This window comes from Caenorhabditis elegans, chromosome I, assembly GCF_000002985.6.
Source record: "Caenorhabditis elegans chromosome I".
NCBI classification, from domain to species: domain Eukaryota; kingdom Metazoa; phylum Nematoda; class Chromadorea; order Rhabditida; family Rhabditidae; genus Caenorhabditis; species Caenorhabditis elegans.
In genome coordinates this window covers 3,003,227-3,021,636 of record NC_003279.8, presented here as the reverse complement: position 1 = coordinate 3,021,636, position 18,410 = coordinate 3,003,227, and the positions used below count along the sequence as shown (strand labels likewise).

The window sequence follows — 18,410 nt, the reverse complement described above, 5'->3', positions numbered from 1 at the left end:
AAATATTTTTAACAAAAAAAAAAAAGAATTTTCGAGAGAAAGGCAAAGAAAATTGGAAATTAACCAAAGTTCAAAAAGAAACTAAATTAAATTTCCGGAAAAAAATAACAAAAATCAATTTTTTTTCCAAATCTTTGCAGATTAATAAAAAGAACAGAAACAAGAAGTAACAAGGAAGAGGATTAGAATAACAAAAAAAAATCAAATTCAAAAATTATTTCCTTCTTCCGCCACGTTTCGACTCATTCGGATTGCGGTTCTGCTTGGCACGATTATTGATTGTTCGAACTCCGAGCATTGCAGATCTGAAAAAATATATAAAATTTTAGACAAAAATGGCCCAAAACTGCCAAATTTTCTAATGAAACATTCTGAATTTCCAAAATTCGGCCAACAATGGCCGAAATTTTCTCAAAAAACTATAATTTTCAGCTAAATTCCCAAATTTGCAAACTTTTCAAGTTTTCTATTTAAAGGTGGAGTAGCGTCTGTGGGTTTTTTGCCCTAAATGACAGAATACAGCCCCAATATACCGAATATAACTGTAAAAAATTTTTAAAAAATTTTCTAAATTTTTTATGATTTTTTTAATTTTGAAAAAATTGAAAAAAAAGGGCCGAATTAAATTTGAATTACCGCGCAAATGAGTGACGTCATTTTTGACATTTTTGCATTTTACGGCCAAACTAATTGGGTTTTCCCTATTTTTTCTTTGTTTTATATTTTGAAACATAATTTGTCAATTTTTCAGACATTTTTTTGTAAAGAAAACTTGATAGTTTTGAAGAGAAACTTACCGAAACTCGGAAATTGGCCTAAAAATCGATTATTCAAAATAAATCATAACTTTTGTCTACGGAAATATGCCTGACAACTTGGCAAATTATGTTTCAAACGATAAAACAAAGAAAAAATAAAGTAAAACCTATTAGTTTTCCTATAAAACGCAAAAATGTCGAAAATGACGTCACTCATTTGCGCGGGAATTCAAATTTAATTTGGCCCTTTTTCAATTTTTTCAAAAAAACCAAAAAAAAAAAATCATAAAAAACTTAGAAAAATTTTATAAATTTTTTCACTGTTATATTCGGTATATTGGGACTGTATTCTGTCATTTAGGGCAAAAAACCCACCACAGACGCTACTCCACCTTTTAAAAATTTTCTAATCAAATATTCTGAGAATTTCTAGAAAAAAATAATAATTTGACCAAAAATGGCCCACATTTTCTCAAAAAACACAAATTTTCAGCTAAAATTTCAAATTATGCAAACTTTTAATTAGTTTTCTATTTAACATTGATATTCGGAATTAGGGGCAAATTTGGAGTCAATTAAAACATATATATATTTTTTGTACTGTTTAAGGTCGCAACATTTCAGATTTTAGTTAAAAAACTTCTTTTTTTTCCAAGAATTTTGAAGAACCGCCATTTTTTTATTCAATACGAAATTCGGTTTTTGGCAATTATTGGTCTAAAAAAGCAATAATACACAATTTCCCTACGAATTCAATATTCCAAAATAAAAGTGCTTCAGTGAAGAAAAAAAAATTAGAAAACCACATTTTGAAAAATATGGAAACAAAGTACAAAAAGCGAGTTTTTTGGATTTTTTTCGGTTTCATAACGAAATTCGGTGATTTTTTGCCACTCTGAGTCATATTTCTTTCTCTTGAAATATTGCCAAGAGGTAGCAGAGAAGCCAGGCATTTTTTGCGTTTTTTTTTCTTTCTTTTTCCGTCTCCGTCTCTTTCACCAAATTAGGGAGAGAGAGAGAGAGGTAAACAAAACCTTTTTTCAGCGGAAAAAAAAAATCAAAAATCAATAAAATTTTCTAAATTTCTACCTAGAAGTGACGTCATGCACAGAAAATGGGCCATCCGCAAGTGGATCCATATGAATTTTTGCCATTCTCATGTGAGGCATTGGTTGATCTTCGAAAAGGCGCTCATTTGTTGCGTGTTTTCCACCTTTTGGATTGGCCAATGTGTAGACTAGGCCACGTCGATTTGCCATTCGATTCCAATTGATATGAAGCTGTTGATTTCCATCCTCGTCGACGGATACGGCACACTGGAAGAAAAATTGGTGGAATTTAGGTAGAAAAAATTGGACTATTTTTGACGAGAATGATGCAAATTTTACTATATACAAATGGGAAAATTACCAGAATTAAAAATGTATGGCACATCGGCAAATTGCCGGAATCGAAAGTTTCCGGCAAATGTGAAAATTGGCGGAATTTAAAATTTCCGGCAAATTGGCAACTTTCTGGAATTGAAAATTCCCGGCAAATTGGAAATTTGCAAAAAACGCAAATTTCCGGCAAATCCGGCAAATCGGTAAATGGGAAAATTACCGGAATTGAAAATTTCCGGCAAATGGGAAAGTTGCCGGAATTGAAAATGTATGGCAAATTGGCAATTTGTCGGAATTGAAAATTTCCGGCAAATCGGCAAGTGGGAAAATTGCCGGAATTAAGGATTTCTGAAAACTCGGCAAATGGGGAATTTGCCGGAATTGAAAATTTTCGGCAAATGGGAAAATGTGAAAATTCCCGGAATTCAAAATTACCGGCAAATCGCCAATTTGCAACAAAAAAAAACGGAAAATCCCGCCAAATTGGCAAATTGGCGGAATTGAAACTTTCCGGCAAAACCGGCAAAAATTTCGGGGAAAAGTTGTAAAATTGTTTTTTTCTCGATTTTCTGAAAAATCGAAAAAAAATGTTCAGAAAATTAATCATAAAATGTCTCCAAAATTTTTAAAGCAAATTTTATAAAACTCGAAAAAATTTTGGAATATCGGAAAAAAACAATTTTCGCAAAAAATGTTTGGTTTTTTTCTTTTAAATCGAAAAACAGACACCCGCTTTTCCCCGAAAAATAATTTTTTTTGCAAATCCTGATTCGGCCATTTCGAAAAAAAATTCCATAGAAAAAGAAGCAAAAAGTAGGTTGAAAACTAGTTTTCCCCATCTCCAAATTCTCCAAATTTTCTTATTTTTTATCCAAATTTTCCCCCAACCACGACTACCTTATGCAGGGTCTTATGTCCACACGCCGGACAGAATTCCTTCGTCATAACACTTGTCGTCGAGAAGCAAGTCCGACAGCGGAGCACGAACGATTTAAGCTTGCGAATACGGTAGCCAGACAACGAGACGAGGCTCAGATTCATTGCGAGAAGCACATTTTGAAGAGCGAAATCAGTGGTCAGGCAGCCGACAAGCATGTTCTCCTCGATTTCAAAAGCTCCAAGTTTTTTGAGAGTTTCTTCAATATTGTCCTGCGTGATCCAGCCGTCCTCATCGAAGCTCTCGGAGCTCTCAGAGCTCTCCGAGCCTTCAGAAACAGCTGAATCTTCACTTTCCTCATTTTCCTCGATCTCTTCTTCCTTGGTATCTTCCGTATTCTCTCCAACAGTAACTTGTTCAACTTTCGCACTTAAATCCTCAATATTCTTCTTCTCATCATCTTCTGTAGTCTCAGCAACGTCATTTTCAGCAACATATTGTCTATGTAGATCATAAGTCAACGCAATCATTTTAATATCAACCATTGATAGAGATTGAAAGTCTCCAGTAGTCTTTGATGCATCAATAACAGCTCTCAATGCTGTCTGTGTTGGCTCACGGAGTGTCACTTCGAATGGAAGAGTATTCCACAGTTTTCGTGCTGCAGATGAGCGTAGTTCGTCCAAGATTTGAGGTGGAGCATAATAATGATCAGCCAGGGCCTGCAAATTTACGGTTAAACGTGGTGTAGTCGAATTTTTTATTGCTTTATTAGACTCAGAATTGTCTGAAAAGTGCGCGAGGGAATTGCAAACCCCACCCATTTCTCCGCCCCTTTTCGAAATTTTCTCCGAAAAAAAAGTAACTTTTTTTTTCCATCACACCAACTTTTTATCGCGAAAAAACCAAAAAATTCAATTTTGCAAAAAAAAAAACCAAAAAGAGGCTTAAAGGAGGACTAACGGTTCGGACAATTTTGAACGTATAGACCCAAAATGATCTCAAATGAACGAATTTCGTAATGAAACTGCTCAAAAAAATTTCAAAAATGTTTTATGGCGGTTCAAAATTTTGATAAAATTACACTGATTTTGGCTAAAATCACGAATTTTTCCCATTTTTCCGTGTCACATCTGTCCGTAGTTGGCTTTTTTGGAATTATCGTCCTTTATTACATATATTGGTAGTTTATCTCATTTAATTTCGTCGATTAAAGTACATTTAAAGCCGATAGGTAACCAAAAATCATCGAAATTGGTTACCTATCGGCTTTAAATGTTATTTGATCGACGAAATTAAATGAGATTAATTACCAATATATGTAATAAAAGACGATAATTCCAAAAAAGCCAACTTCGGACAGATGTGGCACGAAAAAATGGGAAAAAATCGCGATTTTAGCTTAAATCAGTGTAATTTTTTCATAATTTTGAGCCGCCATAAAAAATTTTTGAAAATTTTTTGAGCAGTTTCATTACGAAATTCGTTCATTTGAGCTCATTTTAGGTCTATACGTTCAAAATCGTCCGAACCGTTAGTCCTCCTTTAATTAGACTCAAAAATGTCTGAAAACACCGAATTTCATAATAAAACTTCATGAAAACTTCTCAAAAAAAAAGTTATTACGGCTTAAAAATTGGCCTAAAATTAGTTAAAATTTGAAATTTGACCGACTTGTCAAGCGGCTGGAAACTAATTTTTTTGAAATTACCGTCAAATTTTGAGTATACAATGAAATTATCTTGCGTTTTCAACTCGATTTAGGTATTTTAAAGTCGATGGACGGCGAGATTTTTAAATTTTCATTACCAAATCTCGCCGTCCATCGACTTTAAAATACCTAAATCGAGTTGAAAACGCAAGATAATTTCATTGTATACTCAAAATTTGACGGTGATTTCAAAAAAGTTAATTTCCAGCCGCTTGACAAGTCGGTCAAATTTCAAATTTTAACTAATTTTAGGACATTTTCTGAGCAGTCATAACTTTTTTTGAGAAGTTTTCAAGAAGTTTCATTATTAAATTCGGTGTTTTCAGACAATTTTGAGTTTAATTAAAGGAGGACTAACGGTTCGGATGATTTTGAACGTATAGACCCAAAATGAGCTCAAATGAACGAATTTTGTGATGAATGAAGCTTTTTTTTGAAAAATTGAATTTTTCGGTTTTTTCGCGACCAAAAAGTTGGTATAATGGAAAAAAAGTTTTTTTTTTTGGAGAAATTTGAAAATTCCAAAAAGGGGCGGAGAAATGGGCGGAGTTTGCAATTCCCTCGCGCACTTTTTTCCGTTATTTAATTTTTAATAAACCTCCAAGTGGCAAGTGATTAAATGAAAATAAAGCGAAACAAAAAACAATTTTTTTTTGGAATTGCTGAATCTGGGACTCTATTTAGGCCCTAAATGTGCTAAAATTAACGAACTTGAACGAAATTTGTAATGAAACTTTGTCAAAATTTCGAAAAAATGGCCAAATTCTATCTAAAATCTCCAGTTTTTACCACTTTTCCGTGTCGCAGCGGTCGGAAGTTGACTTTTTTTGGAATTATCATCCTTTTTGCATATTTTGTTCGTTTATCTCATGCTATTCCGTTGAAAATCGCCCAAATTAGGTATGCAATAAAGGATGAAAATTCCAAAAAAGTCATTTTTGGACGGCTGAGACACGGAAAAATGGTCAAAACTGGTGATTTTAACTGAAATTAAGCCATTTTATCGACATTTCTGGAAATTTCACTATAAAATTCGTCCATTCGAGCACATTTTGGGTCTGCCAAGGCTCCAAACTTGAAAATTCTCACATGAAGATTGCGATTGGCAATGATTGCGCACGTGTCAATCACGAGATGCTTGATTGGCTTTTCTTTATTCGTCATTCTCTGAAATATCGAAAAGAAATGAGATAATTGCGGCGAAAAACGGAAAAGAACAGAAATCACGTGATTTTTTGGACTTTTTTGTGGATCGTTATGGAGGATTATGCTGATTTTAACTGATTTAATGTGAAATTTTATGTAAAAATATTAATTCCAAACAAAATCCAAAAGAAAAATGCAAGTTTAACCCCGAAAAAACAAAAATTGTCTGGAAAATTCGTGAAAATCGCAAACTTTCGTGTGGCAACGACACTCCGGAATGACGGAGGCGCGTGTTGTTTAGCGCGTCCCGTTTTTGCGCTTTTTCTCTCGTTTTCATCGAATTTGCAATGATTTTTTCAGTTTTTGGCCTTTTTTCGTGTTTTTTTCGGTGTTTTTCGTGAAATGCACGTCTTAAAACGTCTAATAAGCTTATATTTCCAAGAAATATCGATTTAAATCGGAAAAAAGACTACTGATGCGTCTTGGAATTGTTTGCTCTTTATCTCTTCTCATCTCTGTTTTTTCGACAAAAAAGCTGAAATAAATCGAATAAATCAGGCAGTATTGTTCTGAAATGAAAAATTTGCAGAAAAATGGTATTTTTCCATTTTTTTCATCAAAAGAAGCACCAATCGTGGAGAAAGTCCCTTCTTCTACGTAGAAATCCCCGTTTTCTATATAATTCCTCTCATCGAGACTTATATTATCCGATTAGCAGGTCAAAAATCCCCGTTTTTGGCACGGATCCACTGAAATCTCAATAAAAATCACATTTTCTCGAAGAAAAAAGCAACAAAAGAGCCGTCATCCCCCTCTCAAATTTCCTCTCCTCCTCAATTTCGATTAAATTTTTAATTATTTAGGCGCTTTTTCTGCTCTCTTTTTTCTTGCTCCAGCAGCGGCTCCCCGCATCTCTCATCGCCTTCTTCTCTTTTCTTCTCGCTTGACCGAGCTCTCGCAGTCCGGAAAAGCAGTCAATAAGCTAGAGAGCCGTGCTTTTTTTTCACCTGTTCTCAAAAATCGCCACTTCACGACAGGTTATATTCATCAATCAATTCATCACGTTTTTGCCTCGATTTCAGAGAAAACTAGTTGTTTCGGAAGAAATTAATCGCGAAATTTTTTTTATTTTCCCTTTTTTCAGACGGCTAAAATCACGTGGAAATTTATAATTGTATAGGTTTTCACTCAAATTGGCTCGAAATAGCTCGAAAAAATTCCAAAATGTGTATGGCGAATCAAAATTCGAAAAAAAAAAACCAAAATTTGCTAAAATCAGCGGCTAAAAATCCAGTTTTCATTGAATTATCTTCATTTTTTTAGAATTTTTGGCTTTTTGCCACCCAAAAATGGTCTCAAGCATTGAAAAAACACTGCGACAAGGAAAAGTTGACAAAATGTAGGATTTTAGCAATTTTTGCTTCAAAAACACGCCAAAAAACAGTTTTGGAATTTTTTAAAAATATGTAATTTTAGGTCATTCTGAGTATATTTAAGTGAAAACCCTCTTTAAAGGTGAAGTACCGAAATTCGAATCTTTGCTTTTTTAGACCCAAATTGGTCCAAAACTACCGAATTTCGTAATGAAACGTTTCGAAAATTTCTCAAAAAAAAGTTATGGCGGTTCAAAGTTCGGCAAATTAAGGCCCACAAAATTAAGGCCCAACGTCTGGAACCCAATTTTTATTTATTTATCACTTTTTAATAAATATTGCGGTCTTTTATTAGGCTTTTATTCGTTGTTTTAAGTACATTTATGGTCAGTGGGCACAAAATGTAACTTTTATTTGTGCCCCAAAGGCCAGAAATATGCTTAAAACAACGAATAAACGCCCAATCAAAGACCACAATATTTATTAAAAAGTGATGAATAAATAAAAATTAGGTTCCAGACGTTGCGACACCGAGAAGTTGGAAAAAATTTTGATTTTAGCTGAAAGTTGGCCTTATTTTGCCGAACTTTGGACCGTCATAACTTTTTTTTGAGAAATTTTCAGAATGTTTCATTACGAAATTCGGTAGTTTTGGACCAACTTGCGTCTAAAAAAACAAAGTCTCAAATTTCGGTACTCCACCTTTGATTTCTGAAAAAAAACTCTGCTTTCAGTTAAAATTACCAAAGAAACTAAATATTTTTAATATTTCCTGACTAATTTTTAGAAAATTAAATAGTTCTGAGTATTTTCTGAATTAGACTCCAAAAATCGCTAAATTTTCCCATTTTCCCCAGTTTTTCATAAGTTTTCTTGGAATTTTCCTCGTTTTTTTTCTAAAAAAAACCTCTCGATTAAAATAAAATCCAACTATTTTCCAGATAATGTCGAGCGGAAAACGGCGTAATCCGTTGGGACTCAGTCTACCACCGACAGTAAATGAACAAAGTGAAAGTGGCGAGGCGACGGCGGTAATAATTTAAAATTATTTTTAATTTTTAAATATTGAATTTAAAAAATATAAATTTCCAGGAAGAAGCCACCGCGACAGTCCCACTAGAAGAACAGCTGAAAAAGCTCGGGCTCACGGAGCCACAAACTCAACGGCTCAGCGAATTCTTGCAGGTCAAGGAGGGCATCAAGGAGTTGAGTGAGGATATGCTACAGACTGAAGGAGAACTTGGCCATGGAAATGGAGGAGTTGTTAATAAGGTTGGAATTTGCTGAAATAAGCTGGAATTTGGAAATAAAAAGTTCAATTTTTCAGTGTGTTCATCGAAAAACCGGTGTAATTATGGCTCGGAAGCTTGTACACCTCGAGATCAAGCCGTCAGTCCGACAACAGATCGTCAAAGAGCTCGCCGTACTTCACAAGTGCAATAGTCCATTCATTGTTGGATTCTACGGGGCTTTTGTGGACAATAACGATATATCAATTTGTATGGAGTATATGGATGGGCTTTCACTTGATATAGTTTTGAAAAAGGTAATAGTTTATTGGAAAATGTGCGGGTATGTTGGAAAATGATATGGTGGACAGTTCTCGCAGGATTCTCGGATTCGGCTTGTCCTTGTGATCCGCATTGTCGATCTGACCAAGCTTCTACTCGGAGTACCTGGCTCTGCCGATGGTCCGAATGATCCTTGTGATCCTGAAGCTCCGACCTTCTTCCCGGTACCTGGAATTCCGTCTTTCCAGAGGTTCCTGGCGGATCCTGTTCAGAAGATCGAACTCCGGCGTCTCAATTGCTTCCGTCTTGTCCTGGAGATCTGCTCTTTCCCGGATGTCCTGGTGGGCTTGCTGGAGCGTTTCCTTCTGGAAGAAGTTCTCCAGGCTCTCCTGTGGTCCAGAAGCTCACGGGCATTATGGCGGAATCGGGAGAGTTCAATCACGAAGCTCGTCCTGGTGATCCTGGATCACCTGATTCTCCGACTTTTCTATGGTTCCTGGCGGTCCCTGAGCTCGCTGGTGGGCAGTGCTCGCACAATCCTGGTATTCGGCTTGCCCTCCTCCTGGGAGAAGTGCTCCAGGCTCTGCCGATGGTCCGGATGATCCTTGTGATCCTGAAGCTCCGTCCTTCTTCCCAGCACCTGGAAGTCCGTCTTTCCAGAGGTTCCTGGCTGAACATATTCAGAAGATCGTCCAATAAAAAGCTCGTCATTCTGGATTTTTAAACGAAATCTTTGGCTCACCCTGCTCTCCAGCAACTCCGTACGTGGTGTCTGTCCGCTGTCCCATTACGGTTTGACCTACAAAAAATGCGGCAATTTTTTCCCCAAAAAATGTGACGTCAGCTGAAAATTCTTCGTCTCGACTCCCGCATTTTTTGTAGATCTCGGTAGATCAAACCAAAACGGGGCAGCCTGGCACCACGTGCTCCGACGTCTCAACTTCTTCCGTCTTGTCCTGGAGATCTGCCCTTTCCAGGATGCCGTGAGCCTCCTGTCCGTCTTGATGGCCTAGTTGGGTTTGCTGGAGTGTCTCCTTCTGGAAGAAGCACTCCAGGCTCTCCTGTGCTCCCCCAATACCTCCAACAGAAGCTCACGGTGCTCTCCTGGTTCTTGACCTAGTTCTCTTTCCAGAGGTTCCTGGCGATACCTGAGCTCACCGTGCTTCACAAGCCTCTTCACCCTTTTTTTTATTAAATGGACAACTACGACATATCGATTGAAAAAATAATATAGTTTATTCGAAAATGTACAGACAGACTCGCATAAGCTTCTAATATCCTGGAGCAAGACGTGCTGGTGGGCAGTGCTCGCACGATCCTGGAGATCCGGCGTCTCCTGGCGATCCTGGAGTTCCGGCTTGTCCTGGTGGTCCTGGTGGTCCGCGTTGTCCTGAAACAAATTTAACGTTTAGAAGAAGAAGAAGAAGCCTAGCTTATCATGATAATTTACCTGGCTCTCCAGCAACTCCGGCGTCTCCGTTGCTTCCGTCTTGTCCTGGAGATCCGGCCTTTCCTGGCTGTCCTGGTGCTCCTGGCCGTCCTGGTGGTCCGGATGGGCCTGGTGGAGCGTCTCCTCCTGGAAGAAGTGCTCCAGGCTCTCCTGGTGGTCCGCGTTGTCCAGGCTGTCCTGGTTGCCCAGGTGGTCCCGGTGGTCCGGATGGTCCTTGTGGTCCTGGAGCTCCATCCTCTCCGTTTCTTCCCGGGTTACCTGGAATTCCATCTTGTCCTGGTGGTCCTGGTGGTCCTCCAAGTCCTGGAGCAGCAGTGCATGGGCATTGTGGTGGAACCGGGAGAATTCGATCATGAAGCTCGGCATCAGGTCCTGGTGGTCCTGGCTCTCCTGGTCCTTGACCTGGTTCTCCGTCTTTTCCAGGAGTTCCTGGCTCTCCATCTGGTCCTGGTGGTCCCTGTTGGCATGTGCAGCATTGAGCATCAGCTTGACGTGTAGCTCTGAGCAGAACATCAAGTGGATCATCAGCACCTTCCGGTGCAACCTCGACCATCTCACGCCACATATCCCGAGATCGGGACTTGCAGTACTCAACCTCTCCTTGTACGGAAGCTTGAAGGGTCTGCACATAGTGGAATACCAATGGGAAAGCGATAAGCACAGCAGTCACTGCGACTGTGGAGAATGTGACGGCGACGAACGCCACACTTCGCAACGATCCCTTGCTCTTCTCGTCCATCTGAAATTCTATGAATTTTCTAGAATATTCGAACAAAGAATCAAAGGTGAAGAAGGGAAATGAAAAATGTCAGAAGTGTCAAAAGAATAAGAAGAAGAAGCCTACACAGTCATTTGCCGTTGCCCCCGAGTGCTTATATGCGGCCGCTGTGGTGGAACGAAACGGCAAGTCGCGCACTTCTGTGTGCGCTGCGTCTCATCGTTGCGCACGCAATTTCCGTGCGCCCCGCGCAGTGAACATCCCTTGCGTTTTTTTTTTCGATTTCCTCATCTTCTCCGCCCGTTGTTGTACATGACTGTTGATTATGATGACACATAAAGTATCAAGGTGTGGAAAAAGTAGGGGAAGGAATCGAAGAGCAGTTCGGCTGGAAGTTTTGGGACTTCGAAAAGCCAATAATCGAGTTTCGGCGCTGTAAATGAGTTTTCTACTCTTTCAGGACAGTTAAATAATGTAGTTTTTAAAAGATTCCGTATAGAAAGTCTAGGGCTTCCATGTCGGCGTTGAAACACCTACCTGCCTGATTTGAAGGCGACACCTGCCTGCACGTGGTGCCAGGCTAGGCTGTCCCATCACGATTTGATCTACAAAAAATGCGGCAATTTTTCCCCAATGTGACGTCAGCACGTTCTTAACCATGCGAAATCAGTTGAGAACTCTGCGTCTCTTCTCCCGCGTTTTTTGTAGATCAACGTAGATCAACCCGAAATGCGACACTCTTACACCACGTGTGTCGGCGTTGAAACACCTAACTGCCTGATTTGAAGGCGACACCTGCCTATCGCCTCAATAAGCGCCTTTCAATTTGATTTTCTACGAAATGATAGAAATGGGAAAATATGAGACATGGGTGTGCGGTAATTGCCGTTTGGCATGTTTTTATGTCGTCAAATTCGGCAAATTGTTGTCAATTTGCCGATTTGCCGGAAATTTTAATTCCGGCAATTTGCCGGAAATTTCAATTCCGGCAATTTGCCGATTTTTCGGAAATTTCCATACCGGCAAATTTGCCGATTTGCCGGAAATTTTAATTGCGGCAATTTGCCGGAAATTTCAATTCCGGCAATTTGCCGATTTTTCTGAAAATTCCATACCGGCAAATTTGCCGATTTGCCGGAAATTTTCAATTCCGGCAATTCTCCCATTTGCCAATTTGCCGGAAATTTCAATTCCGGCAATTTTCCCATTTGCCAATTTGCCGGAAATTTCAATTCCGGCAAATTTGCTGAAAGTGCTCAATTCCGGCAATTTGCCGATTGGCCGATTTGCCGGAAATTTTGAATTCCGGCAATTTTCCGATTTGCCGGAAAAATTGTTCGCCGCCCACTCCTGATTTGAAATTTGAAAACTCACGTCAAAATGCAGAAATGAGGCGGGCAGATTTCAGGCAGGCGTCAGGCCTTGAAACCGCGCCTGCCTGGGAGTTCAGCTCTTTGAAGCTCAGTAACAGAAGTTATATTTCTGGAAATACAACCAGTTTCTTTTTTTTTTGCAAAAAAAAAATAGTTCGACCAAAAAACAAAAATTTGAAATTTGTGAAAAACCAAAAAAAAAACCAACAAAAAATTGTAGATAGAATTTATTAATAAAAAACTGTGAAAAATTGGAATTTTTTGGTTGTTTTTGTCTAAAAATACCAAAAAATCCGAAAATACAAAAAAAACTTTACCTTTTATATTTCCAGGTTGGCCGCCTCCCGGAAAAGTTTGTCGGACGAATCTCGGTTGCAGTTGTCCGTGGATTGACGTACTTGAAAGATGAAATTAAGATTTTGCATAGAGGTATCCGATTATTAATAGATCTGTTCAGTTGTATTATTTATTTATTCCAGATGTTAAACCATCGAATATGCTTGTCAATAGTAACGGAGAAATTAAATTATGCGATTTTGGAGTCTCTGGAATGTTGATTGATTCGATGGCCAACTCATTTGTCGGAACGAGGAGTTATATGGCGGTGAGATTTTTGAAAAACTGAAAAATTGGTTTTTTTCTGAAAAAATTACACCAATTTCAGCTGAAATTTCAAAATTTTAATTGATTTTATTATTTTTTCATAGCACATATTTTTAATTGATTTTTGTGGAATTTCAGAAGGAAAAGCGATAAATGTCGGAGAAAAATTCAGCTTAAAACCATTTTAACGTTATATCCGATAAATTCCGCGATTTTCGCTCAAAAACTACGGTAACCAGTCTCGACACGACAAAGTTTTGCTAAATTCGAAAATGTATGCTCCTTTAAAGAGTACTGTAATTTTAAAAATTTGTTTCTGCAATTTTTAAATAGATTTTTCATGTTTTTTGTTAAAAATTTGTTTGTTTAAAAAAAATGAATTAATATTATTTATTTAAACAAATAAATCAATAAAAAATCAATAATTAACAAATCGCGAGAAAAACTATTAAAAATCAATGAAATTTCAAAATTACAGTAATCTTTAAAGGCGTGTCGAGACCTGGAAAAATTCAAATTTGTCTTTCTTCCAAAAAATGAGAACTGCGACCAATCAGCGATTCGATCCGCCCACTTTTTGACCAATCAGATGAAGTGGGCGGATTTCTGAGGCGCTGATTGGTTGGGGATTTCTCTTTTTTTCTCGATTTTTTTTGTGGTTTTTCTGAATTTAAGGCAATTTTGTTTTTTTTTTTGAAGCCATTCTTTAAAAATTTCCTGTTAACAATACTACATTTTTCATTAAAAATCACAATTTCCGCTTGAAAATTCAATTTATCTTTTAAAAAATTCAAATTTCAGCCCGAACGACTCACAGGATCCCACTATACAATTTCATCGGATATCTGGTCATTTGGATTATCACTTGTCGAACTTCTTATTGGACGATATCCAGTGCCTGCACCGTCTCAAGCAGAATATGCTACAATGTTTAATGTGGCTGAAAATGAGATTGAACTGGCTGATAGTCTTGAAGAGCCCAACTATCATCCGCCGAGCAATCCGGCGTCAATGGCTATTTTTGAAATGCTTGATTATATTGTTAATGGACCTCCGCCAACACTTCCGAAGAGATTCTTTACGTTAGTTTAAACAATAGATTTTTGAAGAAAAAAGAAGAAAAAAAATGGTTTTTTCTAAAAATTCATCTTTTCCCCTTTAAATGTGGAGTACCGAAATTTGAAACTTTGCTTTCTTAGACGCAAATTTGTCCAAAACTACCGAATTTCGTAATGAGACATTCTGAAAATTTCTCAAAAAAAAGTTATGGAGGTTCAAAGCTCAGAAAAATAAGGCCCATTTTGAGCTAAAATCAAAATTTTTTCCAACTTCTCGGTGTTGCAACGTCTGGAACCCAATTTTTATTTATTTATCACTTTTTAATAAATATTGTGGCTTTTGATTGGGCGTTTATACGTTGATTTAAGTACATTTATGGTCTTTGGGACACACAATGCAACTTTTATTTGTGTCCCAAAGAACATAAATCTACTTAAATCAACGAATAAACGCCTAATCAAAGACGACAATATTTATTAAAAAGTGATGAATAAATACAAATTAGGTTCCAGACGTTGCGACACCGAGAAGTTGGAAAAAATTTTGATTTTAGCTCAAAATGGGCCTTATTTTTCTGAGCTTTTTTTTTGAACCTCCATAACTTTTTTTGAGAAATTTTCAGAATGTCTCATTACGAAATTCGGTAGTTTTGGACCAATTAAAAAAAAAGCAAAGTTTCAAATTTCGGTACTCCTTAAACACTTTTAAAATATCGAATAAAAAAAAGAAAACTTGGGGAAAAAAAACAAAAAAAAGTTTTCAGCAGTTTGGATTTGAAAATCTTCAAATTTTCGCGCCCTTTTGGTGCAAAAAATTCAAAAATCAATTTTTACGAAAGTTAAATTTACAGAATCGAAAAAAAGTTTTTATAGGCCCCTGATATCGAATATCAATGTGAAAAAATTCAAAAAAAAACCCTGATTTTATATTAATTTTTTAAAATCCGAAAGTCCTAGTTTTAAGTTCAAACGACAAATTTTGCATGCTAACCGTGCCGCAGGTGTGGATTTACGAGATTAATATTTTTAATCTTTTTTTATTTGATTTTTACATCGATTTTTCTCGTTTTTTCCGTTATTTTACATTGAAATTCTTGTGATTTTCCCTAATTTTTGACTTTTTATCTATGAAATCGATATTTTCATGTAATTTTGGATTTTTTCATTAGTAAAAAGTCATAAATTAAGGGAAATAACTTAAATTTCAATGTTTAAAAAAAACGAAAAAAATCAGGAAAATCGGGGTAAAAATTAAATTAAATAAAAATAGATAAAGAATATTAATCTCGTAAATCCACACCTGCGGCACGGTTATCATGCAAATTTTGTCGTTTGAATTTAAACCGAGGATTTTCGGAATTTAAAAAATTAATATAAAATCAGGGAAATTTTTTTTGAATTTTTCCAAATTGATATTCGGTATCAGGAACATAATTATGATCTATTAACTTTTTTAAAATTTTCAATTTCCAGTGACGAAGTGATTGGATTTGTGTCGAAATGCCTTCGAAAACTTCCAAGTGAACGAGCAACCCTAAAATCTCTCACCGCAGACGTCTTCTTCACACAATATGCAGATCACGATGATCAGGGAGAATTCGCGGTTTTTGTGAAGGGAACGATTAATCTACCAAAGTTGAATCCATAATTAATTTTGGATTTTTGTATATTTCGATGTCTCTTTGTCTCTCACTGTCTAGGATGCTCCAGCTCCAGGGGGTGATTCTACGAAATGAGCCAATATTTTTATTGATATTTTGTGATGGAAAATATTTAGAAAAATAATTCTTATATCAGAAAATAGCTACTATTTTAGAGTTGGAAAAATTGAAAAATGCCCAAAAATTTGTTAAAAAAAGTGATTTTTAGGCAGATTTGGCGAAAAACATAGCCGATTTTTTAAAAGGAAAATCGAAAAATTGATCATAAAATTTAATTTTGTAAATTAAATTTTGTGTATGTTGATGAGAAACAAAAAGAAAAATGGCCAAAATTTTAAGATATATTTGATTTTTTTTCTATTTTCCACAGTTTTTTGAGCATTTCTTCAATTTCTCAATTGCCATCTCGAGAGATCAATCCGATTTCTTTGCATTCGGCTCCTTCGGTGTCATTTTTTGAGTCGCTTTCTTCAGCGCCGTATCTGAAAGTATTCCTCTTTTTTTTCTTTAGTTTAGACTATTTTTCATTTACTTTGTAGATTTTTCCCCATTTTTCCCTCCACATTTCTGTCCCGCTTCTGATTAAGATTAAAGTATTTTGATTTGATTTTTGAATTTTTAAGTTTTTTTTCGTTGGTTTTTATAGTCGGTTGAAGCTCCCGAATTTGCATTTTTCTTTTATTTTTTATTATAACTAAGGGTTTCGTTGAGAAACTCGGTTTTTTTTCAGAGATGATCGAAAAAAAAAATTGTTTTTTGAGGAAAAAAAAAATTTTTTCATTAAAAAAGGCAAAAAATTATCGAAATTTTGAAAATGCCTCGAAAAAAAAACGAATTTTTTTTCAAAAATAAAAAATAAAATTTCGGATTTTCTCGGAGCAAAGCTAATATTGATGAGAAAAAGCATAGGAAACCCTGCAATTTTTTTCAAAAAACAAAAAAAAACGAAAAATTACCAACATTTTGAGAGATTTCTCGAAAAATAGATTTGTTTTTTTGGAAATATCGAAAAAAAAATTAGTTTTTATATTTTCCCGAAAATAATTGGAAAATTATGTTGTTTATATTCATGAGAAAAATCTAACATAATTTTATTTTAAAAAAAAATGACCAAAACTTTGACATATTTCTCGAAAAATCAATTTCCGGAAATCGAAAATTTTTTAACTAACTAAAAATTCTCATAGAAAAAAAAACATCATCGATTTTTACCTGAAAATCTAAAAAAAAAAGATATATATCGAGTATTTTTAATGTTAAATACAGAAGGAATTGGCAAAAGATGGCCAAAAATTATTTTTCCGGCAAATCGGCAAATTGCCGGAATCGACAATTTCCGGCAAATTGTGGCCTTGCACATTTTTTTGGAACTTTTGAAGAATTTCAATTTAAATAGGCAAAGAAATTTTTAAAAAAGGCATCCAATGAATGTTCTTACATCTATTTTAAAAAATTAAAAATTCTATGAAAATATCTAACGAAAAATGGGAAAAAATTTTAAAAAGGCACAATTTGGAGTGTTTCCGTTTTAAAAAAATCGCTCTACAAATTTCCGTCATATCGATATCCGGCAAATAGGCAATTTGCCGAAAATGAAAAATTCCGGCAATTTCCGCACACGCCTGGGTCAATCGATATTTTTCTCACAAAATTCAAAAAGCTGACTCACCCGGCTCATCAGGAGTTTTCGAATTAATATAAATAACTGTGAGAAAGACGAGAAGCGCGACGACAGGAATAAAAACGTGAACAGCTGAAAATTCATGAAAATCGGTTGAAATTAATTTAATATATTTAACTCACATTCAACGAGATTATAGACGGCGTCCATGTTTGACAGAGCCCCAAGTTGCCTTCTTGCTCCGAGAGAGAAAGAGCACACACTACTGCGCTTGATATCGATTTTTGTGTGCTGCGAAAAGCGTTGAAGAAAACGGAAAAGGAGACCTCCGTTACGAAAAAGATGTGAAAAAGACGAGAGAGGGGGGGGGGGGAGAAGCTCGGATAATAAAATGAATAAACTGGGAGAAAGAGGAAAAGACTTTTGTGGATTTTCAACAATTTTTTAGTAGCAAAGATTCGGAAAATTAGCCGATTTTCCTGAAGAAAAGTTAGTATGAATAAAAAAAATAAATTGACGAAATTTTTTTGAACTTGGAATCCACTTTCAACAATTTTTGAATACAAAGATTTGGAAAATTTGGCGATTTTTTGCGGAAAAATTAGTAGATGGATGGAATTTTGCTGAAATTTTGCTGGGATCCACCGAAAATAGGAAAAATAGCTTAAATTGCGAATAGGTTTTGCAAAAAAAAAATTTTTGTTGAATTTTTGAAAAAAAAGCAATTTTCTAGAAGAATATTTTATTGGTTTTATCTAGTTTTTTGGGAATTTTTTTTTGAAATTTTTCCAAAATCTGGGATTTTTCACCATTTTTCCTTTTTTTTGCGTGATAGTTTGAGATTATTCATGATTTTTCTTCTCTCGAGGCATTTTTTCGAAATTTATTCAACAAAAATTACATTTCATGGCTTTTTTGATCTTGTAGCGTGCCTTTTTATCCAAACAGTATTTAATTTTAGGATTTTTTGGGTAATTCTGAAATTATTACGGGAACACAATTCTAAAAATGCGTATTGCACAACACATTTGACGCGCAAAATATCTCGTAGCGAAAACTACAGTAATTCTTTAAATAACTACTGTAGCGGTTGTGTCGATTTACGGGATCTCGATTTTTGAAATTAATTAATTTAACGATTGAATATTAAAATTAATTTTCTTTAAAA

General features: G+C 35.8%; 4 protein-coding genes and 1 non-coding gene across 6 annotated transcripts; 1 reads left to right on the top strand and 4 right to left on the bottom strand.

Annotated features, from left to right (window-relative positions):
• Nucleotides 1–101: 101 nt before the first annotated feature.
• nobh-1 (RNA-binding protein NOB1) lies at nt 102–5,895 on the bottom strand (the record flags this gene model as incomplete). Of its 2 annotated transcripts, NM_058689.6 has the most annotated exons (4): nt 102–305; nt 1,848–2,074; nt 3,038–3,739; nt 5,818–5,895. In NM_058689.6, the coding sequence occupies 4 exons, from the start codon at nt 5,890–5,892 to the stop codon at nt 215–217; spliced, it is 1,095 nt and encodes a 364-aa protein (NP_491090.1). The 2 variants fall into 2 exon arrangements, with proteins under 2 accessions (NP_491090.1, NP_001411906.1); NM_001424977.1 differs by lacking the exon at nt 5,818–5,895 and having other exon boundaries at nt 215–305; nt 3,038–3,562.
• Nucleotides 5,896–8,188: 2,293 nt separating this feature from the next.
• On the top strand, nt 8,189–16,234 carry mek-2 (Dual specificity mitogen-activated protein kinase kinase mek-2). The gene is made up of 7 exons (NM_058686.5): nt 8,189–8,278; nt 8,340–8,519; nt 8,575–8,793; nt 12,632–12,728; nt 12,779–12,903; nt 13,704–13,984; nt 15,434–16,234. Exons 1-7 carry the CDS (start codon nt 8,192–8,194, stop codon nt 15,606–15,608), a joined length of 1,164 nt encoding a protein of 387 aa, NP_491087.1. The 5' UTR covers nt 8,189–8,191; the 3' UTR covers nt 15,609–16,234.
• Nucleotides 9,972–10,953, bottom strand: col-48 (Nematode cuticle collagen N-terminal domain-containing protein). The gene is made up of 2 exons (NM_058687.5): nt 10,209–10,953; nt 9,972–10,148 (listed from the first exon to the last, which is right to left on the bottom strand). The coding sequence occupies exons 1-2, from the start codon at nt 10,945–10,947 to the stop codon at nt 10,030–10,032; spliced, it is 858 nt and encodes a 285-aa protein (NP_491088.1). The 5' UTR covers nt 10,948–10,953; the 3' UTR covers nt 9,972–10,029.
• Y54E10BL.8 lies at nt 11,019–11,144 on the bottom strand. Its single transcript, NR_050021.1, has one exon. It is a non-coding gene; the product is annotated as an Unclassified non-coding RNA Y54E10BL.8 (non-coding RNA).
• Y54E10BL.3 (CcoQ/FixQ family Cbb3-type cytochrome c oxidase assembly chaperone) lies at nt 15,694–17,588 on the bottom strand. Its single transcript, NM_058685.7, has 3 exons — nt 17,425–17,588; nt 17,291–17,374; nt 15,694–16,103 (listed from the first exon to the last, which is right to left on the bottom strand). The coding sequence occupies exons 1-3, from the start codon at nt 17,450–17,452 to the stop codon at nt 16,036–16,038; spliced, it is 180 nt and encodes a 59-aa protein (NP_491086.3). The 5' UTR covers nt 17,453–17,588; the 3' UTR covers nt 15,694–16,035.
• Between the last annotated feature and the right edge of the window lie 822 nt (nt 17,589–18,410).

Bases quoted from the DNA above. Each gene is read 5' to 3' on its own strand.
- mek-2 (NM_058686.5), top strand. From the start codon at position 8,192: ATGTCGAGCGGAAAACGGCGTAATCCGTTGGGACTCAGTCTACCACCG. The intron at 8,279-8,339 runs GTAATAATTTAA...ATAAATTTCCAG, and splicing joins AAAGTGGCGAGGCGACGGCG to GAAGAAGCCACCGCGACAGT. The intron at 13,985-15,433 runs GTTAGTTTAAAC...TTCAATTTCCAG, and splicing joins CTTCCGAAGAGATTCTTTAC to TGACGAAGTGATTGGATTTG.
- col-48 (NM_058687.5), bottom strand. From the start codon at position 10,947: ATGGACGAGAAGAGCAAGGGATCGTTGCGAAGTGTGGCGTTCGTCGCC. The intron at 10,149-10,208 runs GTAAATTATCAT...AATTTGTTTCAG, and splicing joins CGGAGTTGCTGGAGAGCCAG to GACAACGCGGACCACCAGGA.
- Y54E10BL.3 (NM_058685.7), bottom strand. From the start codon at position 17,452: ATGGACGCCGTCTATAATCTCGTTGAAT. The intron at 17,375-17,424 runs GTGAGTTAAATA...ATGAATTTTCAG, and splicing joins CGTCTATAATCTCGTTGAAT to CTGTTCACGTTTTTATTCCT. The intron at 16,104-17,290 runs GTGAGTCAGCTT...GAATACTTTCAG, and splicing joins GAAAACTCCTGATGAGCCGG to ATACGGCGCTGAAGAAAGCG.